The 27,942-nt window shown below is 37.0% G+C and overlaps 2 protein-coding genes across 4 annotated transcripts in view; one reads left to right on the forward strand and one right to left on the reverse strand.

Annotated features, from left to right (window-relative positions):
- Positions 1-27,942, reverse strand: part of CDC73 (cell division cycle 73) — a 94,171-nt gene that overhangs the window by 31,595 nt on the left and 34,634 nt on the right. The gene's annotated exons all lie outside the window — the stretch shown is intronic.
- Positions 11,277-19,007, forward strand: B3GALT2 (beta-1,3-galactosyltransferase 2). Of its 3 annotated transcripts, none has more exons than XM_007116795.4 (3): positions 11,277-11,866; positions 15,769-15,939; positions 16,359-19,007. In XM_007116795.4, exon 3 carries the CDS (start codon positions 16,480-16,482, stop codon positions 17,746-17,748), a length of 1,269 nt encoding a protein of 422 aa, XP_007116857.2. In that variant the 5' UTR covers positions 11,277-11,866; positions 15,769-15,939; positions 16,359-16,479; the 3' UTR covers positions 17,749-19,007. The 3 variants fall into 3 exon arrangements, with proteins under 3 accessions (XP_007116857.2, XP_028344102.1, XP_007116858.2); XM_028488301.2 differs by having other exon boundaries at positions 15,800-15,939; XM_007116796.3 differs by lacking the exon at positions 15,769-15,939.

A 27,942-nucleotide genomic window follows, 5' to 3' on the forward strand; every position in this document is an offset into this window, starting at 1 on the left:
TTTTTTTTTTTTTTGCACCCATGCTGTTGATTGCTAAATGTAATAGTCTGATCATGACGCTGAATAAATGTGTCTTTTTTTAAAATGTGCTGTGTAAAGTTAGTCTACTCTGAAGCCATTTTGGTAAACTACCCCAACAGTGTGAAGTTAGTATTCCTTCAGGGTGATGCCAGGTTCCATTCAAAATTTATTAACAACCTGCTCTGGTGGAGAAGCTATTGTCTTCCGAAACCTTGGTGTAGTTGAACTGACAGTTACTGCGTTGTGACCTGGAGTTCACCGTGAAAAGGGTCACCCAAGCAAAGTCATGGAGTTTTTTGATTATTAATATGATTGTTGGCACATCCTATGCAATATATCTAAATTGGATTATGGTACCAGATATAGATGGGAATGAAGCTTGTGTATCATCCATTATCATGTGTAATAAATAAACCATTTAATACCCTCTCAAAAAAAAAAAAGAATGCTAGCCATCCTCTGACAAGGCAGGGTTGCCACACCTTCAATTTATTGAAAAAAGAAAAAAATGCAAAACCTGCAAAGCATGTAGTATAATAAAATGAGGTATGCCTGTTAAATATATAGATTTGATACCTCTATCAAATTTCTCATTATGCAATATAATTACTTGTCTACTTCTTCCAACCAGACCATCAATTACTTGAGGTCAGGGACTGTCTATCACCTGTCCAATGCCTGTTATAGAGAGCCTGATGCATGGTATATATGCTTAATAAATATACATTAAGTAATTAATTAAAACAAATCCATGCCTTAGCATTACTAATTCACTAGTGTTATACTGGTTAAACTGCTTTAATCTGTTAAATGAAGATGGTAAAAATATCATAAAAGATTACTGAGAGAAACAAAATTTATTTATTCATTCCACATACTTTCATCGAGAGCATCAAGTACCAAACAAGAAACTGGGAATGCAGCAGTATAAACAGAAGCCATGTGGTCCCTGTCCTTATGAGATTGGCAATCTAATGGAGGAAGCCAGTGACTGAATAAATGAATGAACAGAAGTTTAAAAATTAGAAATATAATTACATATGTATTTAATTATTCATAATGTGCATATATGTGTATTTGTCTGCAAGTGTGTATGTGTGTATATGTCTGTGTGTCCAGCTCACTGCCCAAAATAGAGACTAATAACTGTTAAACCATCTTCTTTCCATAAAAAGACATTCTCTATACAAAGCTAAGAAAAGAACTAGCAAACCAAATTCAGCAGCATACTGAAAAGATGATACGCCATGACCAAATGGGATTTATTCCTGGAATACAAGGATGGCTCAACATATGGAACTCAATCAGTGTAATAAATCACATCAACAGAATGAAGGGAAAATAACCTCATGATAAAACTTCATGATCATCTCAATTAATGCAGAAAAAGCATTTGACAAAAGTCAACATTCTTCCCCTAAGATCAGGAACAAGATGTCCACTTTCCCCACTTCTACTCAACATAGTACCTTAAGTTCTAGCCACAGCCATTAGTCAAAAAAAGAAATAAAAGACATCCAAAATCTGAAAGGAAGTGATAAAATTATCTCTTTGCAGATGACAAGATGTATATGTAGAAACCTAAAGATTCCCGGGGTGGGGAGGTTGTGCAGGGAACAGACGCCCTACCACAACTAATCAACTATTTCAGCAAAATTGCAGGGTGCAAAATCAACACACAAAAACCCACTGCGCTTCTACACGCTACCAACGAGCAATCTAAAAAAGAAACGAAGGAAACAATCCCATTTGTAATGGCTTTTAAAAAATCAAATACTCCGGAATAAATTTAACCAAGAAGCAAAAAAACTTGTACACTGCAAACTACAAAGTGTTGCTGAAAGAAATTAAAGCCATAACTAAATGGAAAGACATCTATGTTCATGGACTGCTAGAATTAACTATATTAAGATTTCAATACTACCCAATGCAATCTACAGATTCAACACAATCCCTGTCAAAATCCCTAAGGTGTTTTTGCAGAAAGAAAAACTCATCCTAGAATTTATTTATTATATTATTTATTATTTATTAATATTTAATATATTAATTAATATTTAATATATTAATATATTAAATATATTAAATATATTAAATATATTATAATATATTTATTATATTATTTATTATTTATTTATTACAGACTCTCAAGGAACCCCAAGGAGGCAAACTAATTTTGAAAAAGAACAAAGTTGGAGGACTAAAACTTCCAGATTTCCAACCTTACTGCAGAGGTACAGTAATCAAAACACTGTAGTAAGGCATTAAAGACAAACCTATAGACCAACGGAATAAGACAGCCCAGAAGTAAACTTTCACATACATGAAAGGTGCTAAGTCCATGCAATGGGGAAAGGACAGTCTTTTCAACAAATGATGCTGGGAAAACTGGATATGCACATGCAAAAGAATAAAGTTGGACCATTATCTTACATCATATACAAAAATTAACTCAAAATGGATCAGAAGCCTAAATTTAAGAGCTGAAACTTTAAGACTTACAGAAAAAATCAGAGTAAAAGCTTCATGACATTAGATTTGACATCAGTTTCATGGATATGATACCAAAAAGTACAGGAAACAAAAGAAAAACAGATAAACCGGCCTTCATCAAAATTAAAAGCTTTTATGCATCAAAGGACACTATCAACAGAGTGCAAAGTCAACCCAAAGAATAGGAGGAAATACTTGCAAATCATTTATTTGATAAGAAATTAATATCCCAGATATTTGGTTACAATATTATTCTGGATGTGTCTGTGAAGATGTTTCTAGATAAGATTAACATTTTCATCAGCAGACTGAGTAAAGCAGATTGCCCTCCCCAAAGGAGATGGGCCTCATCCAATCCACTGAAGGGCTGAACAGAACAAAAAGGCAAAATAAAAGAGAGTTCACTCTGCCTGGCAGTGGTCAAGCTGGGACATGGGTATTCTCCTGCCTTAGCCTCAGACTGGAGCTTACACCACCGGCCCTCCTGGTTCTCAGTCCTTCAGGCTCAGACTGAAGCTATAGTATCCCATCAGCTTCCCTGGGTCACCAGCCTGATGACTGTAAATCCTGGGACTTCTCAGTCTCCCTAAGCACATGTGCCAAGTCCTTATGATCAATCTATCTATCCTATTGATTGTTTCTCTGGAGAACCCAAACTAATACAGCAATAAAAATCTGGATCAAAAGAGAGGAAAAGAGAGTGAGACAGAACACAAAATCTTTAAAGAGGTATTCTTTCACACTGGGAAAATGTCAGGTTTTTAAAAATTATTTATCTGTAGATTAAAAAATTACACCCACATGAATGTAGATGAAATGTTAATCATAGTACAGTAATTAGAAACAAACCAAAGCATGTGTACTGATCTCCTTTAACACCAAAGTCTATAATGATCACATACCTTCTGGTACAAATGAACAATTCTTTCTCACTGAGTTTTAATAAAAGCATTATCATTCTCACTTAAAACTGGCAGAATTGTTTTTATAGTGGCAGAGGGATATGGGTAAGGTAGAAGGTCCACAGGCTCATTTGTGTAGCTTATGGATCCACGGACTAAAAACAAATACACTGATGTTAACTAGAGACAGAATAAATAAGTGCAAAAAAAAAAAAAGCTGGATTTACAAGTCTTGAGCTCTAGGTTCTAGCTTTGGCCCTGCCACATTAAGAGTAGACCTTTGAGAAAAATCACAACCTCTCAAGGTCTTAGTTACCTTGCCTGTAAAATGAGGAAACTAGATTTTTAGATGACCTCAAAGGTCCAATTCTGCTCTGAAATTCCATTATTCTAATGTAAGTAATACCTTTTCACTAGGAACAATGCCATTACAGTACAACCCGAAGGGTCCAATTAACTGATTAAGTTTGAAGACATAATTCAATGTGAGTTTTCTTCAAACCCATACAGCTTATAATTTTGCTCTACAGCTTATAAATTTGCCCTTCTTTTGTTTCGTGTGAATAAATAATATTCTCCTGCCCAGCTCCCTCTATCAAAGGTTACTCGTTTGGAATTATATTAATTTCGTTGTTTTGGGAACCACAGATTATAGCTACTAGCAATATAGGTAGAAAGGGAAATAACAATATTGTAAGCTTTAAAAGGAAATAGTCAATGTTTTACTATTTAATGATTCAAGAAACTGACTGAGGAAGCTAAAATAAAACACAGACCTGTACATACTTAACTATCTGAAATCACACATACTAAGACAGGCAACTGAAATGTCGTGAAACATTATAAATTCCAGAGATGTTAATAAATACAAATTCCGTGAAAAGTTACAGAGGAAATATAGATAAAACTCAAAGTCTACTATGAGGATATTTATGAAAAAGAAACATACTCAATATGTTAATTAATAAGTAATCAGGGAGACACTAAAAAAATGGAGGGTACAAACAGAAATATATGTTTTCATTTTTTAAATTTTAGTTTACTAAAACTCAGCAACTGTATTATCTGTGAGCCCTCTTTTTTTTTTTTTGTGGTATGCGGGCCTCCCTCTGTTGTGGCCTCTCCCGTTGCGGAGCACAGGCTCCGGACGTGCAGGCTCAGTGGCCATGGCTCACGGGCCCAGCCGCTCCGCGGCATGTGGGATCCTCCCAGACCGGGGCGCGAACCCGGTTCCCCTGCATCAGCAGGCGGACGCGCAACCACTGTGCCACCAGGGAAGCCCAAGAGCCCTCTCTTTATTTATCAAAAGGGGATAAAATATTAGAAATACATAAAAATTAAACAGATAAAAATGTGACATAAAACCAACTACAGGGCTTCCCTGGTGGCACAGTGGTTAAGAATTCACTTGCCAATGCAGGCGGACACAGTTCGTGCCCTGGTCCGGGAAGATCCCACATGCCGCGGAGCAACTAAACCCGTGCACCACAACTACTGAGCCTGCGCTCTAGAGCCCCGCGAGCCACAACTACTGAGCCCGTACACCGCAACTACTGAAGCCCGTGTGCCTAGAGCCCGTGCTCCACAAGAGAAGCCACCGCAATAAGAAGCCCGTGCACCTCAACGAAGAATAACCCCTGCTCGCTGCGACTAGAGGGAGCCCGCGCACAGCAACAGAGACCCCATGCAGCCAAAAATAAATAAATTTATTTAAAAAAAACCCAACTCCAATTGGGAAGATCAAAAGTATCAAAGCAGTGAAACTGAGTGAGACCACAGTGAATTGTATAAGACAAACTGTACCTGAAGGGAAAAAATGTAAATAACTATATAACATTTACTTCTAGTTATCTGTGCCATCTTCATAATGATTTGCGTACCCATCAAGTCTAGAAATCCCTTGAAAAAAAGGAACCTAATGATGCAGTATCTCATATGCTCCTACAATTTGTGTATATGCTTAATGTATTTGCTGAACATAAGTGAATCCGTTGGGCATCCTCTAAGAAATTAGGGAGGGGAAGAAATCAAACCCTAAAGTCAACCCTTACCCCTTCCTAATCCTATAACCTTTGCCTGTCTCTTTTGCAAAGTTTTGAAAACTTTGCAAAGTTTCTTTATACTAAAGTCCCTATTGCCAACCAGACCATAAACAATCATTCTGAAGACAGCTACGTACATGAATTTAGAATCAAGTATACTCAGTGCTCCCAGGTCACCTCAAAAAGACCCTTTGGGGAAAACATTCTATTTAGTTACTTCTGACTTTTGCTTTCGTTCCTTATCTACTAAAGCTATTAAATAAGAAGCATTTTTCAATACTAATAATTTATATTTGGGTAACTATGCTTCTTTGTGAAGTTTTAGGGGACCTGTAAGTTCTAACATATTATATCTACCTGAATTTACAAGCTGTCACACTTTGTAATGAATTAACAGTGTTAATATTTTTAAATACTCTTATGTGCTGGGGAGCAGGGAGTCAGGAGTAAGAGGCCTGAAATAATTTAAAGGTGCAGACCTAGTAGGCTTCACAACTCTATGTAAGAAATATTTTACACTGACCACTCTAACAATCTAAAATTAAATGCACAGGTAACATTAACCTATGTATGTAAAATTTTTAATGGAAACCAATATCCTAGCAATATACTCTGTATTACAATTGTTTTAGATTCATTTAAAGAAGGTCTCTCTCACACACACACACACACACACACACACACACACACACACACACACACACACTGAGACACTCAGAAGGCCTTGCTGTTTCCAAAGATTGTCTCCCACACTACAGACTACCTTCCCTGGCCACACTCACTAAATGCCCTTCAATTATTTTGTCAGCCAAACACACCTTCCCTCATAAACTTCTAGAACACCTCCTAGGAAAGGAGTACCAAGCCCAGTACTGCCTTCATTGATAACCCCAGCTCTAACCTCTAAGACTATTCCATGTGCGCCAAATAACAACTGAAAGATCCTAGGAGATTCGTGCTAAAAAGAAACAGCTATGCTACTGAGAAACCAAAGAATATACAAGCAAAAAGGCATACCTCGTTTTATTGCACTTTGCAGACACACTTTTTTTTTTTTTTGTTGTCAGATCATGGTTAGCATTTTTTAATTAAGACATGTACATTGTTGTTTTAGATATAATGCTATTATCGCACAAAGTATACTGTAAACATAACTTTTCTATGCACTGGGAAACAAAAAATTCATGTGACTCACTTTATTGCGATTTCGCTTATTACAGTGGTCTGGAATTGAACCCCAAATATCTCTGAAGTATGCCTTTACTATTTTTTTTAAATTAATTATTTTTTGGCAGGGGGCTGCGTTGGGTCTTTATTTCTGCACGCGGGCTTCCTCTAGTTGTGGCGAGCGGGGGCTGCTCTTCGTTGCGGTGCGCGGGCTTCTCATCACCGTGGCTTCTCTTGTTGCGGAGCACGGGCTCTAGGAGCACGGGCTTCAGTAGTTGTGGCACGTGGGCTCAGTAGTTGTGGCTCGCGGGCTCTAGAGCGCAGGCTCAGTAGCTATGGCGCACGGGCTTAGTTGCTCCACAGCATGTGGGATCTACCCAGACCAGGGCTCGAACCCAAGTCCCCTGCACTGGCAGGCAGATTCTTAACCACTGAACCACCAGGGAAGTCCCTGCCTTTACTATTAAAGTACTTGCCAAATTACTGCTGATTTTAGATGCTTACATTTTCCCTTAGGATCATTAACAGTTTGTATGAATTAAACCAGATAAAGGTGTCTACAGTTAGTTTTGAAAGAGACTTTTAAATTTAGCTCTGCTTTCAAGTCCAAAGAAATTCTTAAACAACATGAGAAACTGCAGCACAAGCTTGTGAAAACTGAAGGAAAGAGTAAGGCAGGCAAACACTGACACTTGTGGTCATTCTGAGATTGCTAATTTGCAATCAGCTAATTCCTGCTTTGTGAGTTCAAAGAAAAGGGAAACTGGTTCATAAATCTTATATTAACTTCAAAGGAAAACGCCACATTCTTAATAAACACAATAATTTTTTTCAAAAATGGAAAACTACTAATATTAATTAGTCAAAAATATGCTATTTGTCCAGATCTTTTATGTAATGAAAAAGATGTCATCTGATTTTGAGTCAAAACCGTCAAGAGATATACTCCAACCAAACACTGCTATGCAAAATTGCTGATTGATCTCAATAAAATTAAAATTGGTATCTAAATAACTGTGCCAAATGGAATTTTTCAGAGTACTACATTGGAAATTACACATAATCCAAAACATTAAGATTTTTCTCCAGCACTGGAAAAAGATAGCTAGTTCTTCAGGTGAAATAAATGGCTTGCATTTAGGGGCCAAAGAGTCAGACTAAAGCACAAACAGGAATGGAGACTAATACAGGGAAAACCAGATTCATGTTACCTTCCTCACATTACTCAAGGCTATTAGCTCATTCTCAGTGAACAGAAATCATCCACCATGGTTGAAGTGTTCTCCCCACAACCCTTTCTCCCTTATTCTTTTTACCAAGGACATCTAGTTGAATTTATATAGATAGATGAATAGTATAATACTTGTCTTTCCTATTACATATTGAACAAATCTGTACCTGACTGATCATGTAATAATCACTCAGAAACTATTAACAACATGAATAAAAAAGTAATAATTATTTCTGTCCCCAGCAGAAACTAAGAGTTAGGAGGCATAGCAAATCCTGCCTTTAAATTCTGACTCCTTAGGGGATATTCTAGACATGCCCAGGAAGATCCTAAAATGAGCCTGGACAATGCTGGCCATAATGCATATATAATAGTAATATCCATCTATTTTCCCACCAGGGATGTGTTCTAAAATTAAAAAACAGACCTATGCAAGTAAAAATTACAAGACATTTGTAACTATAAAACTTAACAAAATAGCTGCCAGTTTGCTGAGTCTGACAAAGAAATTTGTCACATTTACTGAGAAAATTTAACCATAGAAATCAGATGTTAAAAGAAATTAGACTAAAGGAAAAACTTCTACAAGCTTGCCTGTCATAAGATTTTTACCATTTCTCTTGGCTGGAAACATGCAGGTTGCTAGAAAAAGTCACTAAAGGAACTTTTATCTCACGTCTACTGTTTCTCTGTAAAGTTCCTAACCAGCTTAACTTAAACATAAGAAACAGGATGCAGTTGTACCTAGAAGTTTAAAGCAAATTCTGATTCAGTACACAGGTACCCTTTCATTAGCTTTCAGGAGTCTCCTTTGCTGTGTAAACACTTTCCCCGACGCAAGCACAGTTGAGACAATAGTCCACTGGGAATTCAGGGGCTCCACCTAATACTGCAGGGAACCACTAACCAGCAGGTTACCTATGGAGTTCTCTTAATAATCAAGATCCATAAGAAATCCAGTGGGCATCAAAAAGGAGTCCAATCAAAAGAACAGCCACAAATAACTGCTTTATCCTTCCTGGAGAAAGGGCAGGGCATGTAACTAAAACATCTTTGTACCTCTAACATTTAATAAGCTGTGCCTAACTGCAAATGTTGGCACACAGTAGTTGATCAGATACATATTTGCTGATCAAGTGATTAAAGCAAAAATACAAACATCCATTTGTACTGCTATGAATGATCTCTGGGTATGCTGTGCTAGTAACAGGAAAAAAGTCCCACAATTTCTCCAGCAGTGCCATGCAGCATAATAGTTAAGAAGAGAGGATAAGGACTTAATCTTGTTTTGATTCCCAGCTGGACTCTTTCTCATCACTAATCATCTGATATTTGGGATAATTAGTTTACAACTCTAAACACTGGTTCCTCATCTTTAAAATGGGTATTACAATAATAAAACCATTATGAGAAAAAAAGTCATTTATATAACAGCTCAAGTAGGCTTAGCACACAACATGAGTGTAGTCACTGCTGCTAGTTGCACAGTCAAATCCTACGTCAGGAATTATTGATAAATAATGATCTACTACAAGCCACTTATACTTTTATAAAATAAGTTATTTTAAGTAGGCACTTAAGCATTACTCTGCCACCTAAGTTTAATTAAAAAAAAAAAAAAAAGAGTAGTGTGGGTTTCCCTTGTGTCGCAGCAGTTAAGGGTCCACCTGCCAGTGCAGGGGACAAGGGTTCAAACCCTGGTCCAGGAAGATCCCACATGCCGCGGAGCAACTAAGCCCGTGCACCACAACTACTGAGCCTGTGCTCTAGAGCCCGTGAGCCACAACTACTGAGCCCTCGCGCCACAACTACGGAGCCCACGCGCCACAACTACTGAAGTCCACATGCTTAGAGCCCGTGCTCCGCAACAAGAGAAGCCACTGCAATGAGAAGCCTGCGCACTGCAACGAAGAGTAGCCCCTGCTCGCCACAACTAGAGAAAGCCTGTGCACAGCAACGAAGGCCCAATGCAGCCAAAAATTAATTAATTAATTAATTAATTATTTAAAAAAGAGAGTAGTGAGCATGTAATATGGGTGGACTTAGGGACTAAATGCCAAGAAACCTGGGTTTTAGTTCTCTCCTTCACACTTAAGCAGAAAAAGTCAAAGCTCTAGGCCTTACATTTTCCATTTATAAAACTCTCACTGTTCCTTCTAACATTTCTAGGAAAATCACATACACTCCTTTAAAAAAGTCTTAGGATTCCTAAAACTACAAAACACATTTCATCAGCTATACTAAAAAACATAATGAGGACAAAAAAATTTTTAATATTAGAGAAAATGTAAATCTATATTTGAAATAACACACATTACTGGGGAAGACAGGTGGGATGAAAAATATATGACTCCAAATATACAGTGTAAGTTTCAAAATGGTAAATTTCTATGAGTTAAGGTCCCTAAAGTATCAGAGGAAAAACTGATAATTCAGGTTATTTAAAAAAAAAAAAAAAAAAAAAAAAAAGGACAATGCCCCAGTACTTGCAGAAAAAAAACCAGCAAGGTGCCCAACAGACTAATCATACAAAATTTTTCAGAGTGAATACCTAGTGTTTACTGAAAAATTTGCTCGATGGCAAGTTACTAAACAATCCTGAAATATTAGGACAAATAAATATGATTAATAAAACCTCATTACCCACCAAGAAGATCCTGTACAAATGTGCTTTATCCATTACAACATTTTGTTGAATTCCGCCATACATGTAATTTTAAAGAAAAAGAAAAATAAAAAATAAATGCTGACATTAAAAAGTGATTAAAAATAAAGTTTTGCTGCCTTCAAGAACACTAGAAACCACACAAGAGTAAAAAAGAAGTGGGCTATCACAGCATGTGTCAGTAAAGCAATCCACAGCAGCTGATTTACATAAATCCCAGAAAACGGGGGCGGGGGGGGGTAGGGTGGGGAGAAGGGGGGAAGATGTCTACGTTACTGATTAAAAATGGTCTACGAGCCGCAACTAGATATTAGTAAAACGAAAATCAGAACAATTTGAGAAAAAAAACTTCAAGGGAAGGAGTGCACTGAAGGGGTTAAATTACACGAAGTTACATATCAAAGCTTATATTGCTTATGCCCTATAAAATCACGTAACATGAAAACCAACATTTAACACTGAAAACATTTAGAAAGCCCGTGCTTGAGCATAAAGTAAAAAAAGAAAAAAAAAAAAGGAAATAAGCTGGAAAAAAAGAAATTTATAACCATTCATTTCATAATCATCCCATTTTTGTATTATCCACTCATCACTACACTTACACTGAATGTATATAATTTAGCACATGGAAGCAAATCTCTAGGCTTCTCCCTACCTTAGGTTTTTAGTCAAAATGAATGCAAAACAATCACGTGGGATTCGGCCAAGCAGTGACGTTAAATTCTGCTCTGTCAGAGAGAGCATCTGTCAAGCCCACATTTAAACTGCTGCCTGCCTGTGCAGCAGCTGAGGAACCCTGGATTTCATATTACAGACTAAAACCCTGGTAAAACTGCTCAAAATCCTTCCTGCAGCTGCCAGGCAACAACGAAAGAGAGTTAAATCCTGTTCTTTTCCAATACAATCGAAGCACTCCATTCTAGCTCTGGCTGCTTTTGATTGCAGCTCCGTGTTCTTACTAGAAATATGGATACTGAGAAGAGAATACAGCACTGCATTGTCCGGCCAGGAAAACAGCAGATGTAAAAAGCTTCCATGTATCAACTGTCAGCAAGAGTCCACAGTGCTCCAAACAGAACGAACAACCACAGCTCTTTTGTTTAAAGAAAGAAAAAGAAAATGAAAGAAAGGAAAAACCTCAGAAGACTAGGACCCATATGAACAAGAACGGGAACTCGAAGACAAGCAGACAGATGGACACTCTGGACACTGTGAAAAGCAATCGCAGGAGGCAGACTGCTGGGGGAGGTGCGCACGTTCGATAGCATCTTGGCTGAAGTGATGGCGTGCCAAAAGTATCTCCAGTGGGCATAATCCTCGCCACATAAATGCCTGACCAAGGAAGGTAGGTCGATATCTTGTGTGTGATACTCATTTAAATGTCTGTTACTTTTTTATAGCCCTGGAGGCACTAATATCTAATAAACAAGTTCATACAGTTCACTGTCCTTGAAACTATGAAAGGGTTTCTAAATATATGATTTTAAAATCTGTCATTGTTTAGAAGACAAGCTGTCACTGCTTTATTCAAGTAAATATGTAGCTTGCAGTAATTATGGATTACCGAAAAGGCAAGCAGTAACAAGATGTGCTTAAAGGCTTCTCTGAGAAATTAAACTTTAAAAAAAAAATCTAAACCCTCTAAAGAAAGCATAGCAATCCTCTATCAAATTTAGTCAAGTTGAATCCTTATCCAATAAATTAAAGTGCTCTCTTAAAAATGGCCATCAAAGAGGTCAATGCAGTGAAATTCATTAAATAGTATCAAAGATGATCTTAACATTAAGAGCTTTTTCAGTCCTTTTAAAACAAAATCTTAATATAGAACAGTTTTTAGTAACAAAATGTTGCCTCCCATACCCATCTCCCTAAATAAAGATAACTTACCAACTCTGAGACTATCAACAAATTTTAAGTACCACTGAGCTGTAAGATACTAAAAGGAAAGCATTCGCGCAGGGTCGCAGAAGGCAGCGTGCATTCACAGCACCACCCCGGGAGATCTGCCTGTTCACGAATACAACTTGAAACAAAGAAGTATCAATACTTGCTAAAACTACCCCCTTTTACAACAGTCAGCTTTTATTTTAAGCAACAGACTGATTCTAAATGATCAAAATATAAGACTGGTTTTGATTATCATTTTTAAAGTGAAACTCAAAAACATAATATGAAAATACTGTCATAAAAATATCCAGGTAACAGCAATACAAGGTCAAAAAATTAAACTTAAATGTAGCCACTGTGCTTCCAGGCTATATAAATATGTAATGATGAACTAACTGGCATAGTATGTGTGTGCAGGGCAGAAATAAATGTAATAAACTATTTTAGTAACAATCATAGAATAGCAACTCATGGCTCAGGAACTCGGGTATTTCTAAAAATTTTTTACAGATCGTCAAAGATCCTGATTTTTGCTCAATTTTACAGCACAACTCAACCTATTATTTAACAATCACAAAAGGCAAACATTTTTAAGACATATGTAGGGATTCCATTCTAAAGTTAAGATTAAACAAGTCTATCAGGCCCTATTATTATTAGAGCTCAACATCAATTCTCACTCATAGTATGAATTTTTATTCCATTAAGGAATGAAACCAGATGGTATTAAACGACAAAAAAAAAACATGGTTGTAAAAAACCTCAAGTCTCTCTTAGTACCTTTATCTCTCAATGTTAAAGTCACCAATTAAACATTTTTATAAGCTAGCCATCTCAAGACAAGAGTGTAGAGTTTTTTATTCAAGCACCCCTTAAATCTAGAACTGTTTCCACAGACTAAAGATATCATCACTTTTAAAAGCCAAATAATAAAAACAGCGTGTGTGTGTGTGTGTGTGTGTGTGTGTGTGTGTGTGTGTGTGTGTGGGTGAGAGAGAGAGAGAGAAGGAAAGAGAGAGGGAGAAGTAACGGAACATTTTATAGTAACATCCTCTCCATGAGCGTCAATCCATAAGATGTAAATACATATTAATAACTTGATAATATTACCATAAAAACCCATAAGAGATAAATCAAAGCTATTTCTACACTGAAAATGTAAAAGTGCAAAACTATTTAGAACGTCAAAATATTTTAACTTTCTGGTCTTGTTCCCACTTCTTAAGAATTAATGTACAACAGGCAGTAACTGGAGAATAATTTTATCTTTTAATAAAAGGAACAGTTACTTTAATTGTACTTTCTTTTTAACAGTAAAATTATGATAAATATCTGAAAAATGTTTAATAGAGAATTTTTTTAAGGCTAGACACATGCACTACATTTAGCAATGGGAGATTAAGAAATGAGTATATATGGATTTCAAGCCTGAGCAGCTGGATATTTACAAACATACAAATATCATGAATTTAAATTAAGATGCATCTCCATCACCTGTGGCTACAAAATCACATAGGACCATAAACTCCATGTATGCCAGATTACAATATATAATAATTTGCTGTTTTCTGTAACATTGAAATACTTTAGAAACATCATTTCAGGTGTAATGTTTTCATAAAAATATAATTTACTAATATATTTACCTTCATTCATTTTTTCAGTCCTTTATTCAAACATGCATTCAAACATCTGCCCTTCTATTTATTGCTTCTTAAACCATCAAATTTACACTTTTAAAAGCTCTAAATGATTAGACTTCAACCAGATTCCAAGCATTCTATATCAAGAGAAAGCTGACACATGCAATTTAGCTTCGGAATGTTTAAAATAGATTATCAAATAAATTTTAAAAGCAACTTTTGTTTCTTTTAAATTTACACACATAACCCTTACATCTACTGGCTTCTTTATGGGGTGGAGGGAGAATTATTACTATTTATCTAATATTTCATTTGAAAATAAAAGCTTAGAGTCTCCTCATCTAAACAGAATGGCCAACTATTTACAAGTATAAAAGGAGGAGAAAAGTGAGTTTCTAAACCAGAACACTCAGCTCTGTTATTTCCAACTGAGCTCACCACAGAACTATGTTTTACTGGTACGGTGAAGTGTCTTAGTCTTCATCAGAGTAATGTGAAATTAAAATTCAGGTAAATAAATTCTAACAAATAACCAGATTCTATCTTTTTTAATCTGAAAACTTAAGGGAAACAAACACTGCTCCTACCTCACAAAATGATTAAATAATTTTTTACATTTGAGAAATACCATAACTTCTAAAAGCACTACATAATTTCAGATACTAGAAATTATCAAAAGCTGGTGCCTGTACTATTACACTTTAGAAATGTTTGAACTCCCACCTACTTGCTCCCCCTAGTGGCTTTTGCTAGAACAATAGTCTAACACTTTCCATCAAGATTTTCAAAATACTTCACATTGTATGTGTTATTCTAGTTATTCAATTATATGAGGACTTCCATGTAAATGCCATTATTTTCCCCAAATAATTAAATTTCTTATCAAGGTTAAGCAAATTTGGTATTAACCATAAACCTTTCAATATCATAGGCTACATAAACACATTCACATATGTGTATATATAATTTCAAGTAAACGCTCCTACAATGTTTTTAATTGACCAGTTTTCTTTTACATAAAGAAATAATTTTCACAATAAAAAGTTGAAAAAATTAAAATTACACAAAAAGGTTTTTTTCTCTTTTAACAGAATTCAAGCTACAGCTCCTTACCCATCCTTTACCCCCACGCCTTGATCCAGAAAAACTAAGAACTGAAAAAACAGGAACAAATTTGTGCTGTGCACTAAAAAAACTTGTTCAAAGACCAATTCTTAATATGTGGCATCGTGAACTTCCCATATTGACATCTCATAAATTTTTTTTTCTAAATGTAGGGCTTTATTAAGTGTCAGGCTAGCAGAAGTCCTAAAAATGTGAAAAATTCTCTACATGCAAATTTAGAACACAGCATAACTCGAAAATCTTTTAAGATGCATTCTGTGAAATTTAAAATTTTAAATAGTTGGGGATACAATAATACCTAGTGTCTATATTTTGCAAGAAATCTGCAAAGACTGTTCAAAGCAGTTCTTTGTTTAATTCTAACAAGGAGATTCAACTGATACGTGATAGTACTCTGTGAAGTCCACAGATAATTAGTTGCTATATTATAAAAATCAATCTTAAGTCTAAGTAAGGACAATGATCTCCTGAATACCTCATGTTTGAAGTGGAAGGTTAACATGAGAAAAGGGTACTTGCAAATGTCCATCATTTATTACTGTCTTAAAATCCTGCACTGAAGTTACTGAACCCTGAACATTAATTCTGACAGGTGCGTCTTCTCACTGACTTTCTCGACACAGTAGGGGCCAACGGAAACATGCCAAGCAGTGTACTGTGACTAACAAAACTCTGCCATAATCAACCTTCCACCGTCTGTCCCACAACTGATACATGACCATTTTACAAAAAAGGCCGCTGACTGTGCACCATACCACCAACGGTATGTCAAATCAATTTTAATTACTGCCAATAAATTTTCCATCTGCTCTCAGGCCTCCTTACATGGCCTCTCTCAGGGATCTAGCATTTTCCTCTTCTCCATGCATACAACTTTTAATCTTTAACTTAAGTCAACAAGTACAAATGACCAGAGCTACTGAGACGATGAAATAAGTGGAAGAAAATCAATCCATTCACCTCTCTTTAAAGTGGTCACTGTGCTCCAAAGGTGTATTTTTAAAGAAATTAATCCTGTTCTCAGGATGTTACGTTGCCAAGGGAAGACAAATCATAAATGTTGTTCCTGGGTTATCCTATTTTCACAGCTTAAAAATTTCCATGTGCCCTAATTTTATTAGTCTCTTTCGAGCAGTTCTGTGGTATCTCCACTCTGTAAACGTTTATGCTCCATCTTTACAGAATGACTGCGAGGGAGACGACGTGACGGCATCAGAAAATGATTACCAAAGAACAGTACTGATTCAGGAGAAGAACACGTTCTCAGCCAGCGATCTCTCATCCACTACTGGGTATTTACAACATGCTTCAGTGGAGAAGAAGACACTGCTGCTTTGCAAAGATGAGCTGGAATGCCAAGAGGTCTCTGTTCCGTACCCATCTTATTGGTGTACTTTCTCTCGTGTTTCTTTTTGCTATGTTTTTGTTTTTCAATCATCATGACTGGCTGCCAGGCAGAACTGGATTCAAAGAAAACCCTGTGACATACACTTTCCGTGGATTTCGTTCTACAAAAAGTGAGACAAACCACAGCTCTCTTCGGAACATTTGGAAAGAAACAGTCCCGCAGACTCTGAGGCCTCAAACAGCAACTAACTCCAATAACACAGATTTGTCACCACAAGGAGTTACAGGGCTGGAGAATACACTCAGTGCCAATGGAAGTATTTACAATGAAAAAGGCACTGGACATCCAAATTCTTACCATTTCAAATACCTTATCAATGAACCTGAAAAATGCCAGGAGAAAAGCCCTTTTTTAATACTACTAATAGCTGCGGAACCTGGACAGATAGAAGCTAGAAGAGCTATTCGGCAAACTTGGGGCAATGAAAGTCTAGCGCCTGGTATCCAAATCACACGAATTTTTTTGTTGGGTGTAAGTATTAAGTTGAATGGCTACCTTCAACGTGCAATACTGGAAGAAAGCAGACAGTACCACGATATAATTCAACAGGAATATTTAGATACATACTACAATCTGACCATTAAAACACTAATGGGCATGAACTGGGTTGCCACATACTGTCCACATATTCCATATGTTATGAAAACTGACAGTGACATGTTTGTCAACACCGAATATTTAATACTTAAGTTACTGAAGCCAGACCTGCCTCCTAGACATAACTATTTTACTGGTTACCTAATGAGGGGATACGCACCCAACCGAAACAAAGACAGCAAGTGGTACATGCCACCAGACCTCTACCCAAGTGAGCGCTATCCTGTCTTCTGTTCCGGGACTGGTTATGTTTTTTCTGGAGATCTGGCAGAGAAGATATTTAAAGTTTCTTTAAGCATCCGTCGTTTGCACTTGGAAGATGTATATGTAGGGATCTGTCTTGCTAAGTTGAGAATCGATCCTGTCCCCCCTCCCAATGAGTTTGTATTCAATCACTGGCGAGTTTCTTATTCAAGCTGTAAATACAGCCACCTAATTACCTCTCATCAGTTCCAGCCTAGTGAACTGATAAAATACTGGAACCATTTACAACAAAATAAGCACAACGCTTGTGCCAACGCAGCAAAAGAAAAGGCAGGCAGGTATCGCCACCGCAAACTCCACTAGAAAAGACAACTTTTTTTTTTTCCCAAACGTGCGATCTGTAAAATATTGCTAAAAGCATGTATAGTTAAAACTGATTACATCCATAGGACAAGTTTTAGTTAAAACTCATCGCATATAGGAATCCAAAAATATTTTTTTAATTTCTGAAGAAGGTAATTCTTAAAAATACAACATGATATAACAAAAAGGTATCCCAAACAATCTACTAAAAATCCACATAAGGGGATTCTGTGTATTAACATGCAATAACAGGCGTGCATACATCAATGGTTCAACTCTTACGTTAGGGGCCAAGAAGGTGTATTTGCATATGTTTTCCACATAAATTTTAATTTAAGAAATGGATATAGTCAAAAGACTTTGGATTCAGTTTTTCATTTCAATATATAATTAAATGTAAATAAAACATTATTGTCAATTTTAAAGAAACTTTATAATTGTGCAAAGGACAAATTTTGACCTATTCTAGGGTTCTAAAAACCATATTCCATGCAATAAGATTTAGTTGAATTATTCCATAAACATATTTATAAAGTTCAGATGTTTCATCAATGCAGTTCTCATCCAAGTATTTACTTTTTAAAAACAATTGAGATATTCATTTTCTTTTATCAATACGCACATATACTGGGGGAATTTATTTTGACATGACGTGATAAAATGTGAAAAAAAATCAATGTGTCTCAGGCTCACGTTTTTATTAAAAAAAAATTAAATGTTTCAAAATAGAACATCTGTTCCCTCGTTGGTGTTCAGGGCCAAGCTAGTACTTCAATGATTTACTCAATCAACCAGTTGCTGCACTCTCAAGGAGCATCACCACTTAACTTCAAGCATATCTGAAAAAAATCTATCATTTTTCTCTAACTGAAGCAAAAGTGATTACTTACAGGCACAAAGAGGATGCACCGTTGAAAAAAGATAAAGGATAAAGAGTGCAGCGGCAGTTTCATTCAATACATTTTAAGATGCATGTCTGCCAAACTGCAACATATGGGAAGTTTATTTCCTGACAGCAGGTGTACACATGCCAATACTTAATCATTTTACGGCACCTACTTCTTTCTCTGAGTGCCAAGTTTACAAACGTGCAGTTTTTAATTTGGTGGATGACAAATATTCTGCACCACCGATTAAAAACTTTTTTGGGAGGGATGGGGGAAAACTACAAATGTTTGATGAACACTTGATTCTAGGATGAACAATGTATACAATGCACTTTTATCAAGCTTTTAATAAAAAAGGTAAACAAAAAACCTTTACCGAGTGCTATGGTCCAAATACTTCACAATAATTTTGTATGGCTCCATTACAAATTTTAAAATCAGGAAATACTAACCCATTTAAAATAGTGTTTTTACTTTAAACAAGTGTATAAATTTATCAATCTTGCTCAGTGAGGGTGTCACTTATCCTAATTCTAATAACAATCATTTTTATCCTTGATTCTATTCTGAAGAGTTATCTACCAAAACAGAATTCTAACATGTTACAGTTCAGAATCACAGAGACTGCTTCAGTACTTATCATTTAATGCGTTGAATTCTATTTATACTCAACTTATCTCCCACTTTCAGTTCAGTGTCTAAGTGTTCTATTCTACATAGAATAATTCTGAATGCTGAGCTAAATAACCCCCCAGCTCTTGGTAAGGTCTGTTTTTCACTTAATTTATTCTGTATGGTTATAAAAAGACTAAAATTACTAAATAACAAAATTACTAAACAAAGGTCACACATAAAAGGATAATACCAAATTAGATAAGTGTGATGAAAAACAAAAGGAACCCTTCCCTCAGTATAGAGTAATCCTCGCATTAATACTTCACAAGTTTTATTTTTTAAAAGTATATGTATATGCATGTGTGCATCCACAGGTATGTACTCAGAAACAATCCAAACACTATGTGTACAAATTATCATTACAGTATAGTATCTTTAAAAGATAGTACTTTCCTTCCAGAAAAATTCAAGTCTAAAAAAGATGACTTGGAATCTCATGACACTCCAAGTTCTCAAAGAGCACTGAATCAAATAACAAGTGTTTTAGTACTGTTGAAAATCTTTATTTTAAAGTAAGTATTCTGCTATTAATTTATTTCTGACCTTCTATTCTAAATATGCAAGCTGATTTCAGCAAAATATGATTTTCAAATTCATATTATATTTAAAAATACAGTATTTAACCATCTCACCGAATATTAATTGTGCCTTATTCATGCCCAGTACTATGTAATTTTTACTATGCATGAAAATATAATTTTAAATGACAGCACTTGCATTTGGTCAAAGAAAAAAATTACAGGAACAACCATGTAATCTTTATGCTCGAAGTGTTACGAGATATTGTGGAAGATAAAAATACCAAAACTTTCAATACTTACACTAGTTTATTTTGATCAAGATTATATAGGTGATGAAATTCTAATTCAAGTAAAAAAAATTTTCTTTCTCACCTCTGAGTATACAGTATAATCACAAAAAATCAACTGGAGTCTTATTAATATCTATTACCAAAATCCGTATAAAAATAATACCAACACAGAAGCAGGAACTATTTACTGACTGAGAGTACGCTATGCGCTTGGTACCGTGTTAAAGAACTTTACACACATATCTCGTATAATCCTTATAAGTAACACTAAGAGATAAGACTGGTACAAGAGGTTAAATACCTAAGATCACACAGCTAGTAAAACAGCAGGGTTCCACTGCAAAGACTCTTAACCATTATGCTATTCTGCTACATACTTCACATATGACTCCTGCTAGAGGGTCTAAAAAGCTAAGCAAAAACGGTCTGTCCTCTCATCTATTCCATGCTTATTCTTCACCTTTTGCTAGTATCTCCAGGCATCACAACTGTTTTCTCACACTGGACGGACGCCTGATGTCAGGTGCAAATAAAGAGAAGGAGAGGAGAAGGAGAGGAAATCTGATCCCTCAGTTATTTTTTCTTCTCCTTTTCAGTTGTTGATGTCTGGGGGCTAGAAACTCAGAAAAGCTAAGAATTACTGCTTATCTCTTGCTCCTTTGGGCACTGAGACACATCTGTAAACAACAGGCAGGTGGCACTTAGAAATTATGTAAAAGGTGCTTCTTTTGAAGTACAATTTGATCATTGTTAGTAGACAAAAGTAGCACCGCATTTACTCACTCTACTGGTTAGTCACCTACTGTTTTGTGATGAGGTGGTAAAACCGATTTATCCAGCTGGTTCAGGTTCGTTTTCAGTTTTTACTGCTTAACTACAAAATTTGACTATTAAATTAACACGATTTAAGAAGCCCCCCCCAAAAAATCTCTACCATACCTACATTCTAACACACCTCACAGAGTATCAGCGTATCGCTTAACATGACTCTCGGAAGAAGGGTAAGTAATGTGCATCAAACACTAACAGGGGCCATTCTAAGTTTCGGCCAGGAACCTGTGGCTGCGCACTCCATCAGCACACACACACACACACACACACACACACACACACACGCCCTCCCCCAAGCACGATGTAACTCTACACCTTACTACTTTCAAGATCCGATTTGCCAGAGAAGGAAGAAAAACGTTTCTGTATTTGCAGGAAGTGTTTCCCCTCCCTCCACCAGCAAATGTCTGAGCTAAAGGACAACCAGAGTGAAAGCAACTGCCTCCATCTGTTTATTAATCTAATTATTTCAACTTCCCACTGAAGCCTACAGATTCTCAGTCTGAATTTCACTTGAGACAGTATCCTACACGTTCAAAAATGAAAATAAATCAACGGCATCACAAAAAATAAATGTTAAATAACAGAAAGCTATAACATTATATGCAAAATCTTAAATTCATGCTTGTATAAGTTTTTAATTAAATGTTTAAAAGATACTAATTTATACAATAAAACTAATAAGGGCTGTTTGCTTCACTGTCATACCTAAAATGCTAGTAAAAACATATATTTGAATATAGATAACAAACAGAATTAGCATGAGATTCTGATGGCAATGAGAATTTTCTAACATACTGGCAGATTTCCTTTGCGGAGCTACTCCACCCTCAAATAAGAAAGTTCTAGGAAAACTTTCAATCAAGACACCCTGCCTTGCACTAGCCAAGCTAAGATAACCAAAGACCCTCTCTTATTGCAGTCTGAATCCTGAAGGAAACAAACACACGCACACAGACAAAGAAAATGATTGGAGCTGATTCACTTGAACTTCAGCACCCTGCAGAAATTACCCACTGATTCTTGTTCTCTAGATTCCAGAGCTGCTACGGTTCCTGTCCCTTCTACCACTTGGTTCTTTAATTGTTTGAACTCACCTATAATATTCTGATACTTTTTTTTTTTGGTTTCAGTTAGTCAGAATCAATTTTTAACCAAAGAATCCTAAGTGACAGAAAACCTACCACTAGCAAACGCTGCAGTGATAAAGTCGTTCCTAGGTTCTATGATGACTTCAGAATGCTCTATAATACCATGCCCTCTGTGTGCTTTGCCACCTGAACAAGTCAGGAGTGTAAAGGGATCCAAGAACAACTTTTCTGTTAAAGAAAACAGGCTGAAAATTTTAGAGCTGTTCATAATCCATATTCATAGCCAGGCCTCACAAGAACAACAAAGTAGTTTTTGTGCATATAACATAATATAGCGGAGAGCATGTTGCTATAGATACCTTATTACTGAAGAGGGATCAGGGAAACAGGCTTGGGAGCTGTGTTTCTACAGTCACACCACCATGGGGGAGAGGCGACGTGTCTCCCAAGTAGCCACCAACAGGGAAGTAACCATCAGCACAGCTGCCTGAGCTCCCTGCACTGCAAAATGGTGTTTGAGCTTAGAAATGAATGAACAGAGAAGCCTGACCACACCTTCACATCTGCTGTTTAAAACTATTCCTTTATGAGAGATCTTTTCATCTCCTGATAAGGTTAAAAAAAAAAAAAAAAGCTACAACCTTCTTCCTGGTAGATTTATGTAAAGGAGGGAAGAGAATGAATGACTCCTCTACACTGAAAAGAGAAAGCTAGTAACTGGGCCAAAAAGACAAGCAAAGTTAATTTTTACAAAAATAAAATGAATTTCTTAATCAAAGTTCATAAGCATAACCCCAAATTTAAAGTATTTGTATGTCTGAGTGTCTTTAAGTACACACATTTAACAGTATATTTAAATCCAGTTATCTTCTCTCATCTCCAAATTTTAAACCTTTAAAAATAACATTTCCTGTCTGAGTGAATGGCTATATCCAATCAGTGGCCACACGAAAATACCGAGTCACCCTCACCACTTCCTTCTCTTACTATCACCGGTATCACTCTGTCCCCAAAACCTGGATTCACAGTGGAATCCACCCACTTTTCTTCATCTTACCGCTCTAGCAGATCAAGTGAGCAAAACTTTTACAACTGTTCTTCACAGTCACCCAATCTGCTTCCCATACACTACTGCCAGAATGATACTTTCAAAACCACAAAACTATTCACATCATCCCAATGCTTCAATGGATTCCCAATGTTCTTAGGATAAATACCAAAATCCCTGAAATGCTTGGATAGAGGCAGGGCCCATGAATGACTCTCTTCCTTGCTAAAGCTAATGTCTCTACCCAATCTTTTGATCTTACTGCTGCCTTTTACTTCACTCCATAATGTATCCTCTCTCTTCCTCAAGACTGATTTTAAAAGCAATCAAACAACAAAAAATCCTAGATTAGAAACAGTGAACTGAAATTTGACTCAATAAAACAGCCTCACCTTTTTGGTGTGCAGCATTCTCATCTTATTTGTAAGGAAACTTATTTTTAAGGCGTCAAAATCAATTCTTCTCTATAGTGAAAAACTGATTTTGACGCCTTAAAAATAAGTAAAACTCAACCACTGGCTTATATATGGGCTCACCCACACTGCAAATAAAGCAACATATAAGTAAATATATGTTGACAAAAAGAAAGTACAAGTATTCTGGAAATAATTACTATAATCAGTTCCACAAATGTGAAGGTCCCTCACATGACAGTTTATTTCTAAGCAGGGACCATGATGCTGAAGAAGATCAAGAAGTGTTAACCTTCCTCAATAGAAATTCAATGCAGATGAAACCCCTAGGCATCATTTCCCAAACAGACCAGTTTACCATGCTATATTCCAGAACTCTAACACTAGGTTAATAGAAATTCTTGAGTCCAGTCCTCCTTAGCGTTGAAGAAACATCCAAAAGTCCACTCACTTGATAAATATTTACTGAGAGCCTAGGCATTAAGACATGAGCTGTAGATACAATGATAAACAACAATCATTAAGTTGCTGCCATGATACTCTTTGACAGAGAAAGCCATGTATCAGATCTTCATACAAATAAGTGGAAAGGACAACTATGATATCTGTCATGACGGAAAGATACACAGTGCTTTGCAAGCATATAACAGGAACTGACCTGACCTATGGTCAGAAAAGCCTTCTCAGAAGAAACGTTTGTTAACATCTAAGAAATAGCTAGATGCTCATCAGGCAAAAGGGGAACAGTTCCAAGAAGAAGGAACAGCAGGTACAATGGCCCTGAGGTTGGAGTAAACCATGGCACAAAAATAAAGAGGAAGATTGGTATGAGCTGATGCCAGAAAAGTAAAAAGAGAGACAGGTAAACCCTCATGAAGACTTGTAGTACCTATTAAAATATGGCTTTTAATCCTAAGAGTAATAGGAAGCCATTGAAGATACAACAATACTTGGAAAATAGAAAAAAAAATTAAGGCTAGTGCATGCCTAACAGCTCCTCTCTTCTTCAGTGTTTGAGGCATCCTGGCTGCAACATGAGAACAGAATGAAGAGATGCATGAGTAATACAAAAACACAAACTAGGAGACCACTGTATAATCCAGGGAAGATACAGAAATAGTTGGACCAGGAAGGACGGCAGTGATCTGGAGATAAGAATTCCACAGATGTTAGCAAGAGAGGTCCACAGGCCTTCACGACATGTGGACACTCGCGGTGAGGGAGAAGGCGTGAGTGGCAAGGCCTAAGATCCTGGCCTGGGCACTGAGGGCGTGAGGAGAGAGAAGACGCTGTACGAGAAGCTGATTCGCCAAGGGTAACGTAATAAAGAGCCAAGGGTAACGTAATAAAGAGCCACTGAAAAATGTATAGGATTGTCAAGTGGCACTGAGAGCCTACATATTACAAAGCATCAATAACAATAATAGGGCTTCTCTGGTGGCGCAGTGGTTGAGAATCCGCCTGCCGATGCAGGGGACGCGGGTTCGTGCCCCGGTCCGGGAAGATCCCACATGCCGCGGAGCGGCTGGGCCCGTGAGCCGTGGCCGCAGAGCCTGCGCGTCCGGAGCCTGTGCTCCGCAACGGGAGAGGCCACAGCAGTGACAGGCCCGCGTACCACACACACACACACACACACACACACACACACACACACACACACACAAAACAATAATAAATCTTAACTACTACTCTACATGCACATGAAAGGATGGAAAGTAACTAAAAATATACGGATAATATGAGCTTAAGAATCACTCATTCAGGGACTTCCCTGGTGGCGCAGTGGTTAAGAATCCGCCTGCCAATGCAGGGGACACGGGTTCGAGCCCTGGTCCGGGAAGATCACACATGCCGCAGAGCAACTAAGCCCGTGCACCACAACTGCTGGGCCCGCGCCCCACAACTACTGAGCCTGCGTGCCTAGAGCCCGTGCTCTGCAACAAGAGAAGCCACCGCAATGAGAAGCCCGCGCACCACAACCAAGAGTAGCCCCCGTTCGCTGCAACTAGAGAAAGCCCACGTGCAGCAACGAAGACCCAACGCAGCCAAAAATAAATTAACTAATTAATTTTTTAAAAAAATCATTCATTCAATAAATACTTTTCAAGCAACACCTATGTGCCCACTACCCTGTTCTCAGCACTGGGGAGATGGTGGACGGCAACAAGATGCGTTGCCTACCTTCGGAAGTTCATATTCAAAGAAAATCGTTAATGTAAACAAATAAATAAGATTACTAGCAGAAAAAAAAAGTGGGAGGTCTTCCTGGAAAAGTAACCTTTAAACTGAGATCTGAATTTTGAGGAGCCAGTCTTATTAAGAGCAAGAGGAAGAATGATCCAGGCAAACAGAACTACAAAGACAACGGCCAGGAAGTTGAGAAGAACTTGACATGTCTGTAGAAAAACAGAAAAAAGCCAGTGAAGTGGAACTCTAGAGTAGAGAGCTGTGGATGGAAATCAGAGGGGCCCCTAATATGGATGGGAAAAAAATTCACAATTTTATTTTCACCAACCTCTAATAGAAATTGACATTTCCTTCTTTCATGAATGAAGGCAACAAACCACAGTACTATTAACAACAGTTCTGACTTTGTCACCAACAGAAATCAAGTATTTTCATATCACATTACTCTTACAGATATCTTGAAATACTGTTATGGTCATACTTTAAAATTCTGGAATTTATTAGATTTGTCCCTAGATCTTGTTATATAATGCATTAGTAAAAGCAACACGAAGTACAATACCATGTCATAAAGTTATGTTTCTCAAAATTTTGATAATTTTATTTCAATACAATTGGTTTTATCTTATGTATTTTATTTTATGCATTAAAAACATTATTCAGAGAGAGGAATCATAGGATTCACCAGTCTACTAAATGGGTCCATGGCACCAAAAAAAAAAAAAAAATTATGAACTTCTAATCTAGAATAAAAGACATATAAGACTCTTATCAACTAAATGCAACTATTGGTGCTTGTTTGGATCCTATTTCCAACAAATGAACTACAAACAAAGATTTTTCAGAAAAATCAAAGAAACTGGAAAACGAACTGGGTGTTAGATGATACCAACAATTAATGTTTATTTTGTTATATGCAATAATGCCTACATTAAAAAAAAAGTCCATGTTTTTTAGAAGTGCAGAGTAAGTAGGAACAAAGTGTCAGCGTCTGGGTTTTGCTTCACAGTACTTCAGGAAAAAAGGTGGCTGTGGAACAGCTGAAGTAAAAGTGGTTAAAAAATAATTATAGAATCTGTGTGATGGGCAGATTTTAAAAATCATACACTATTTTCTCTAATTATATTTATGTTTGAAATTTTTCATAATTAAGAAAAATGGGGGGTGGAATTCAGTAACTGCTTTGCAAAACAGAGCCCCTTAGAGGGGAAAAAATTGCAAAGGGGCACTGTCTGTTGGAAGAAAATCAGAAGAGGATGCTCCTTTCTCTGGGCTGATGATGTCCTAGACCAGGCCACCTAACTTGAGGAGGGTGCAAGCTATCTAAGGGATTTTCCTCTTTCTTCCCCCCTTACGTTCAGGGAAGACAGTAGGCATCATTAAAACTTGCTTTGACATTATTCATTATTCATCTTGGGAGGATGCACCACCTGTCTAATGGCATTTATTTCAAAGAAAAAATAACCTATTTCCCATTATATCAACTGTCCAGGCCTAGAAAATTAGCCTTTGATCAAACTAGCACATCCTGACATTAGAAACAGTGATGGTTTAGGAAAAATAATAAGTTACAGTCTTAAGCTAACGAGCACTGATTGCGTTTAGTTTTCATACTCAGGAGAACCTGACAATTCAGAAGAACAGGGTGGGGGAAAGGAGAGGGAAGCTAGGTAGTTGCAAATGCACGTAAACGATGCGGGCCAGGCCACTGTCGTTTTCACGTCTGGTAGAAAGTTAAAAAATCTGGACGGGGGTGGTGAGGAAATGCTGTACATATTTAAGCAATTGGACCATGCAAGATCGTTCCCAGGTTGTCAAAAAAATGACTGTAACCAAAAAGATGCCCTCTCCATTTGTGTAATATTAAGAAGTGGACTGTACACCTCTCCAGCTTAGCGTATTTAAGGTAGGCTCTGCATCGGCAGGAAGGTGGGCTTGCTAATCTCTTCTTGGCAAGCCCGTTCCGCTGTCCTGCTATCCTCACCTGTCATCTAACTCAGCACTCCCTCATCAACTGCTCCCCTGCCTTAGTAGAAGTGTTTTCTCAGCCTGACTGACAGACAAAAAGCCTTAAAACTGTTTCCCTTTTTATGGCTGAGTAATATTCCATTGTATATATGTGCCACATCTTCTTTATCCATTCATCTGATGATGGACACTTAGGTTGCTTCCATCTCCTGGCTATTGTAAATAGAGCTGCAATGAACATTTCGGTACATGACTCTTTTTGAATTATGGTTTTCTCAGGGTA

The sequence above is a fragment of the Physeter macrocephalus genome, chromosome 4 (genome assembly GCF_002837175.3).
Source record: "Physeter macrocephalus isolate SW-GA chromosome 4, ASM283717v5, whole genome shotgun sequence".
Classification (NCBI taxonomy): Eukaryota; Metazoa; Chordata; class Mammalia; order Artiodactyla; family Physeteridae; genus Physeter; species Physeter macrocephalus.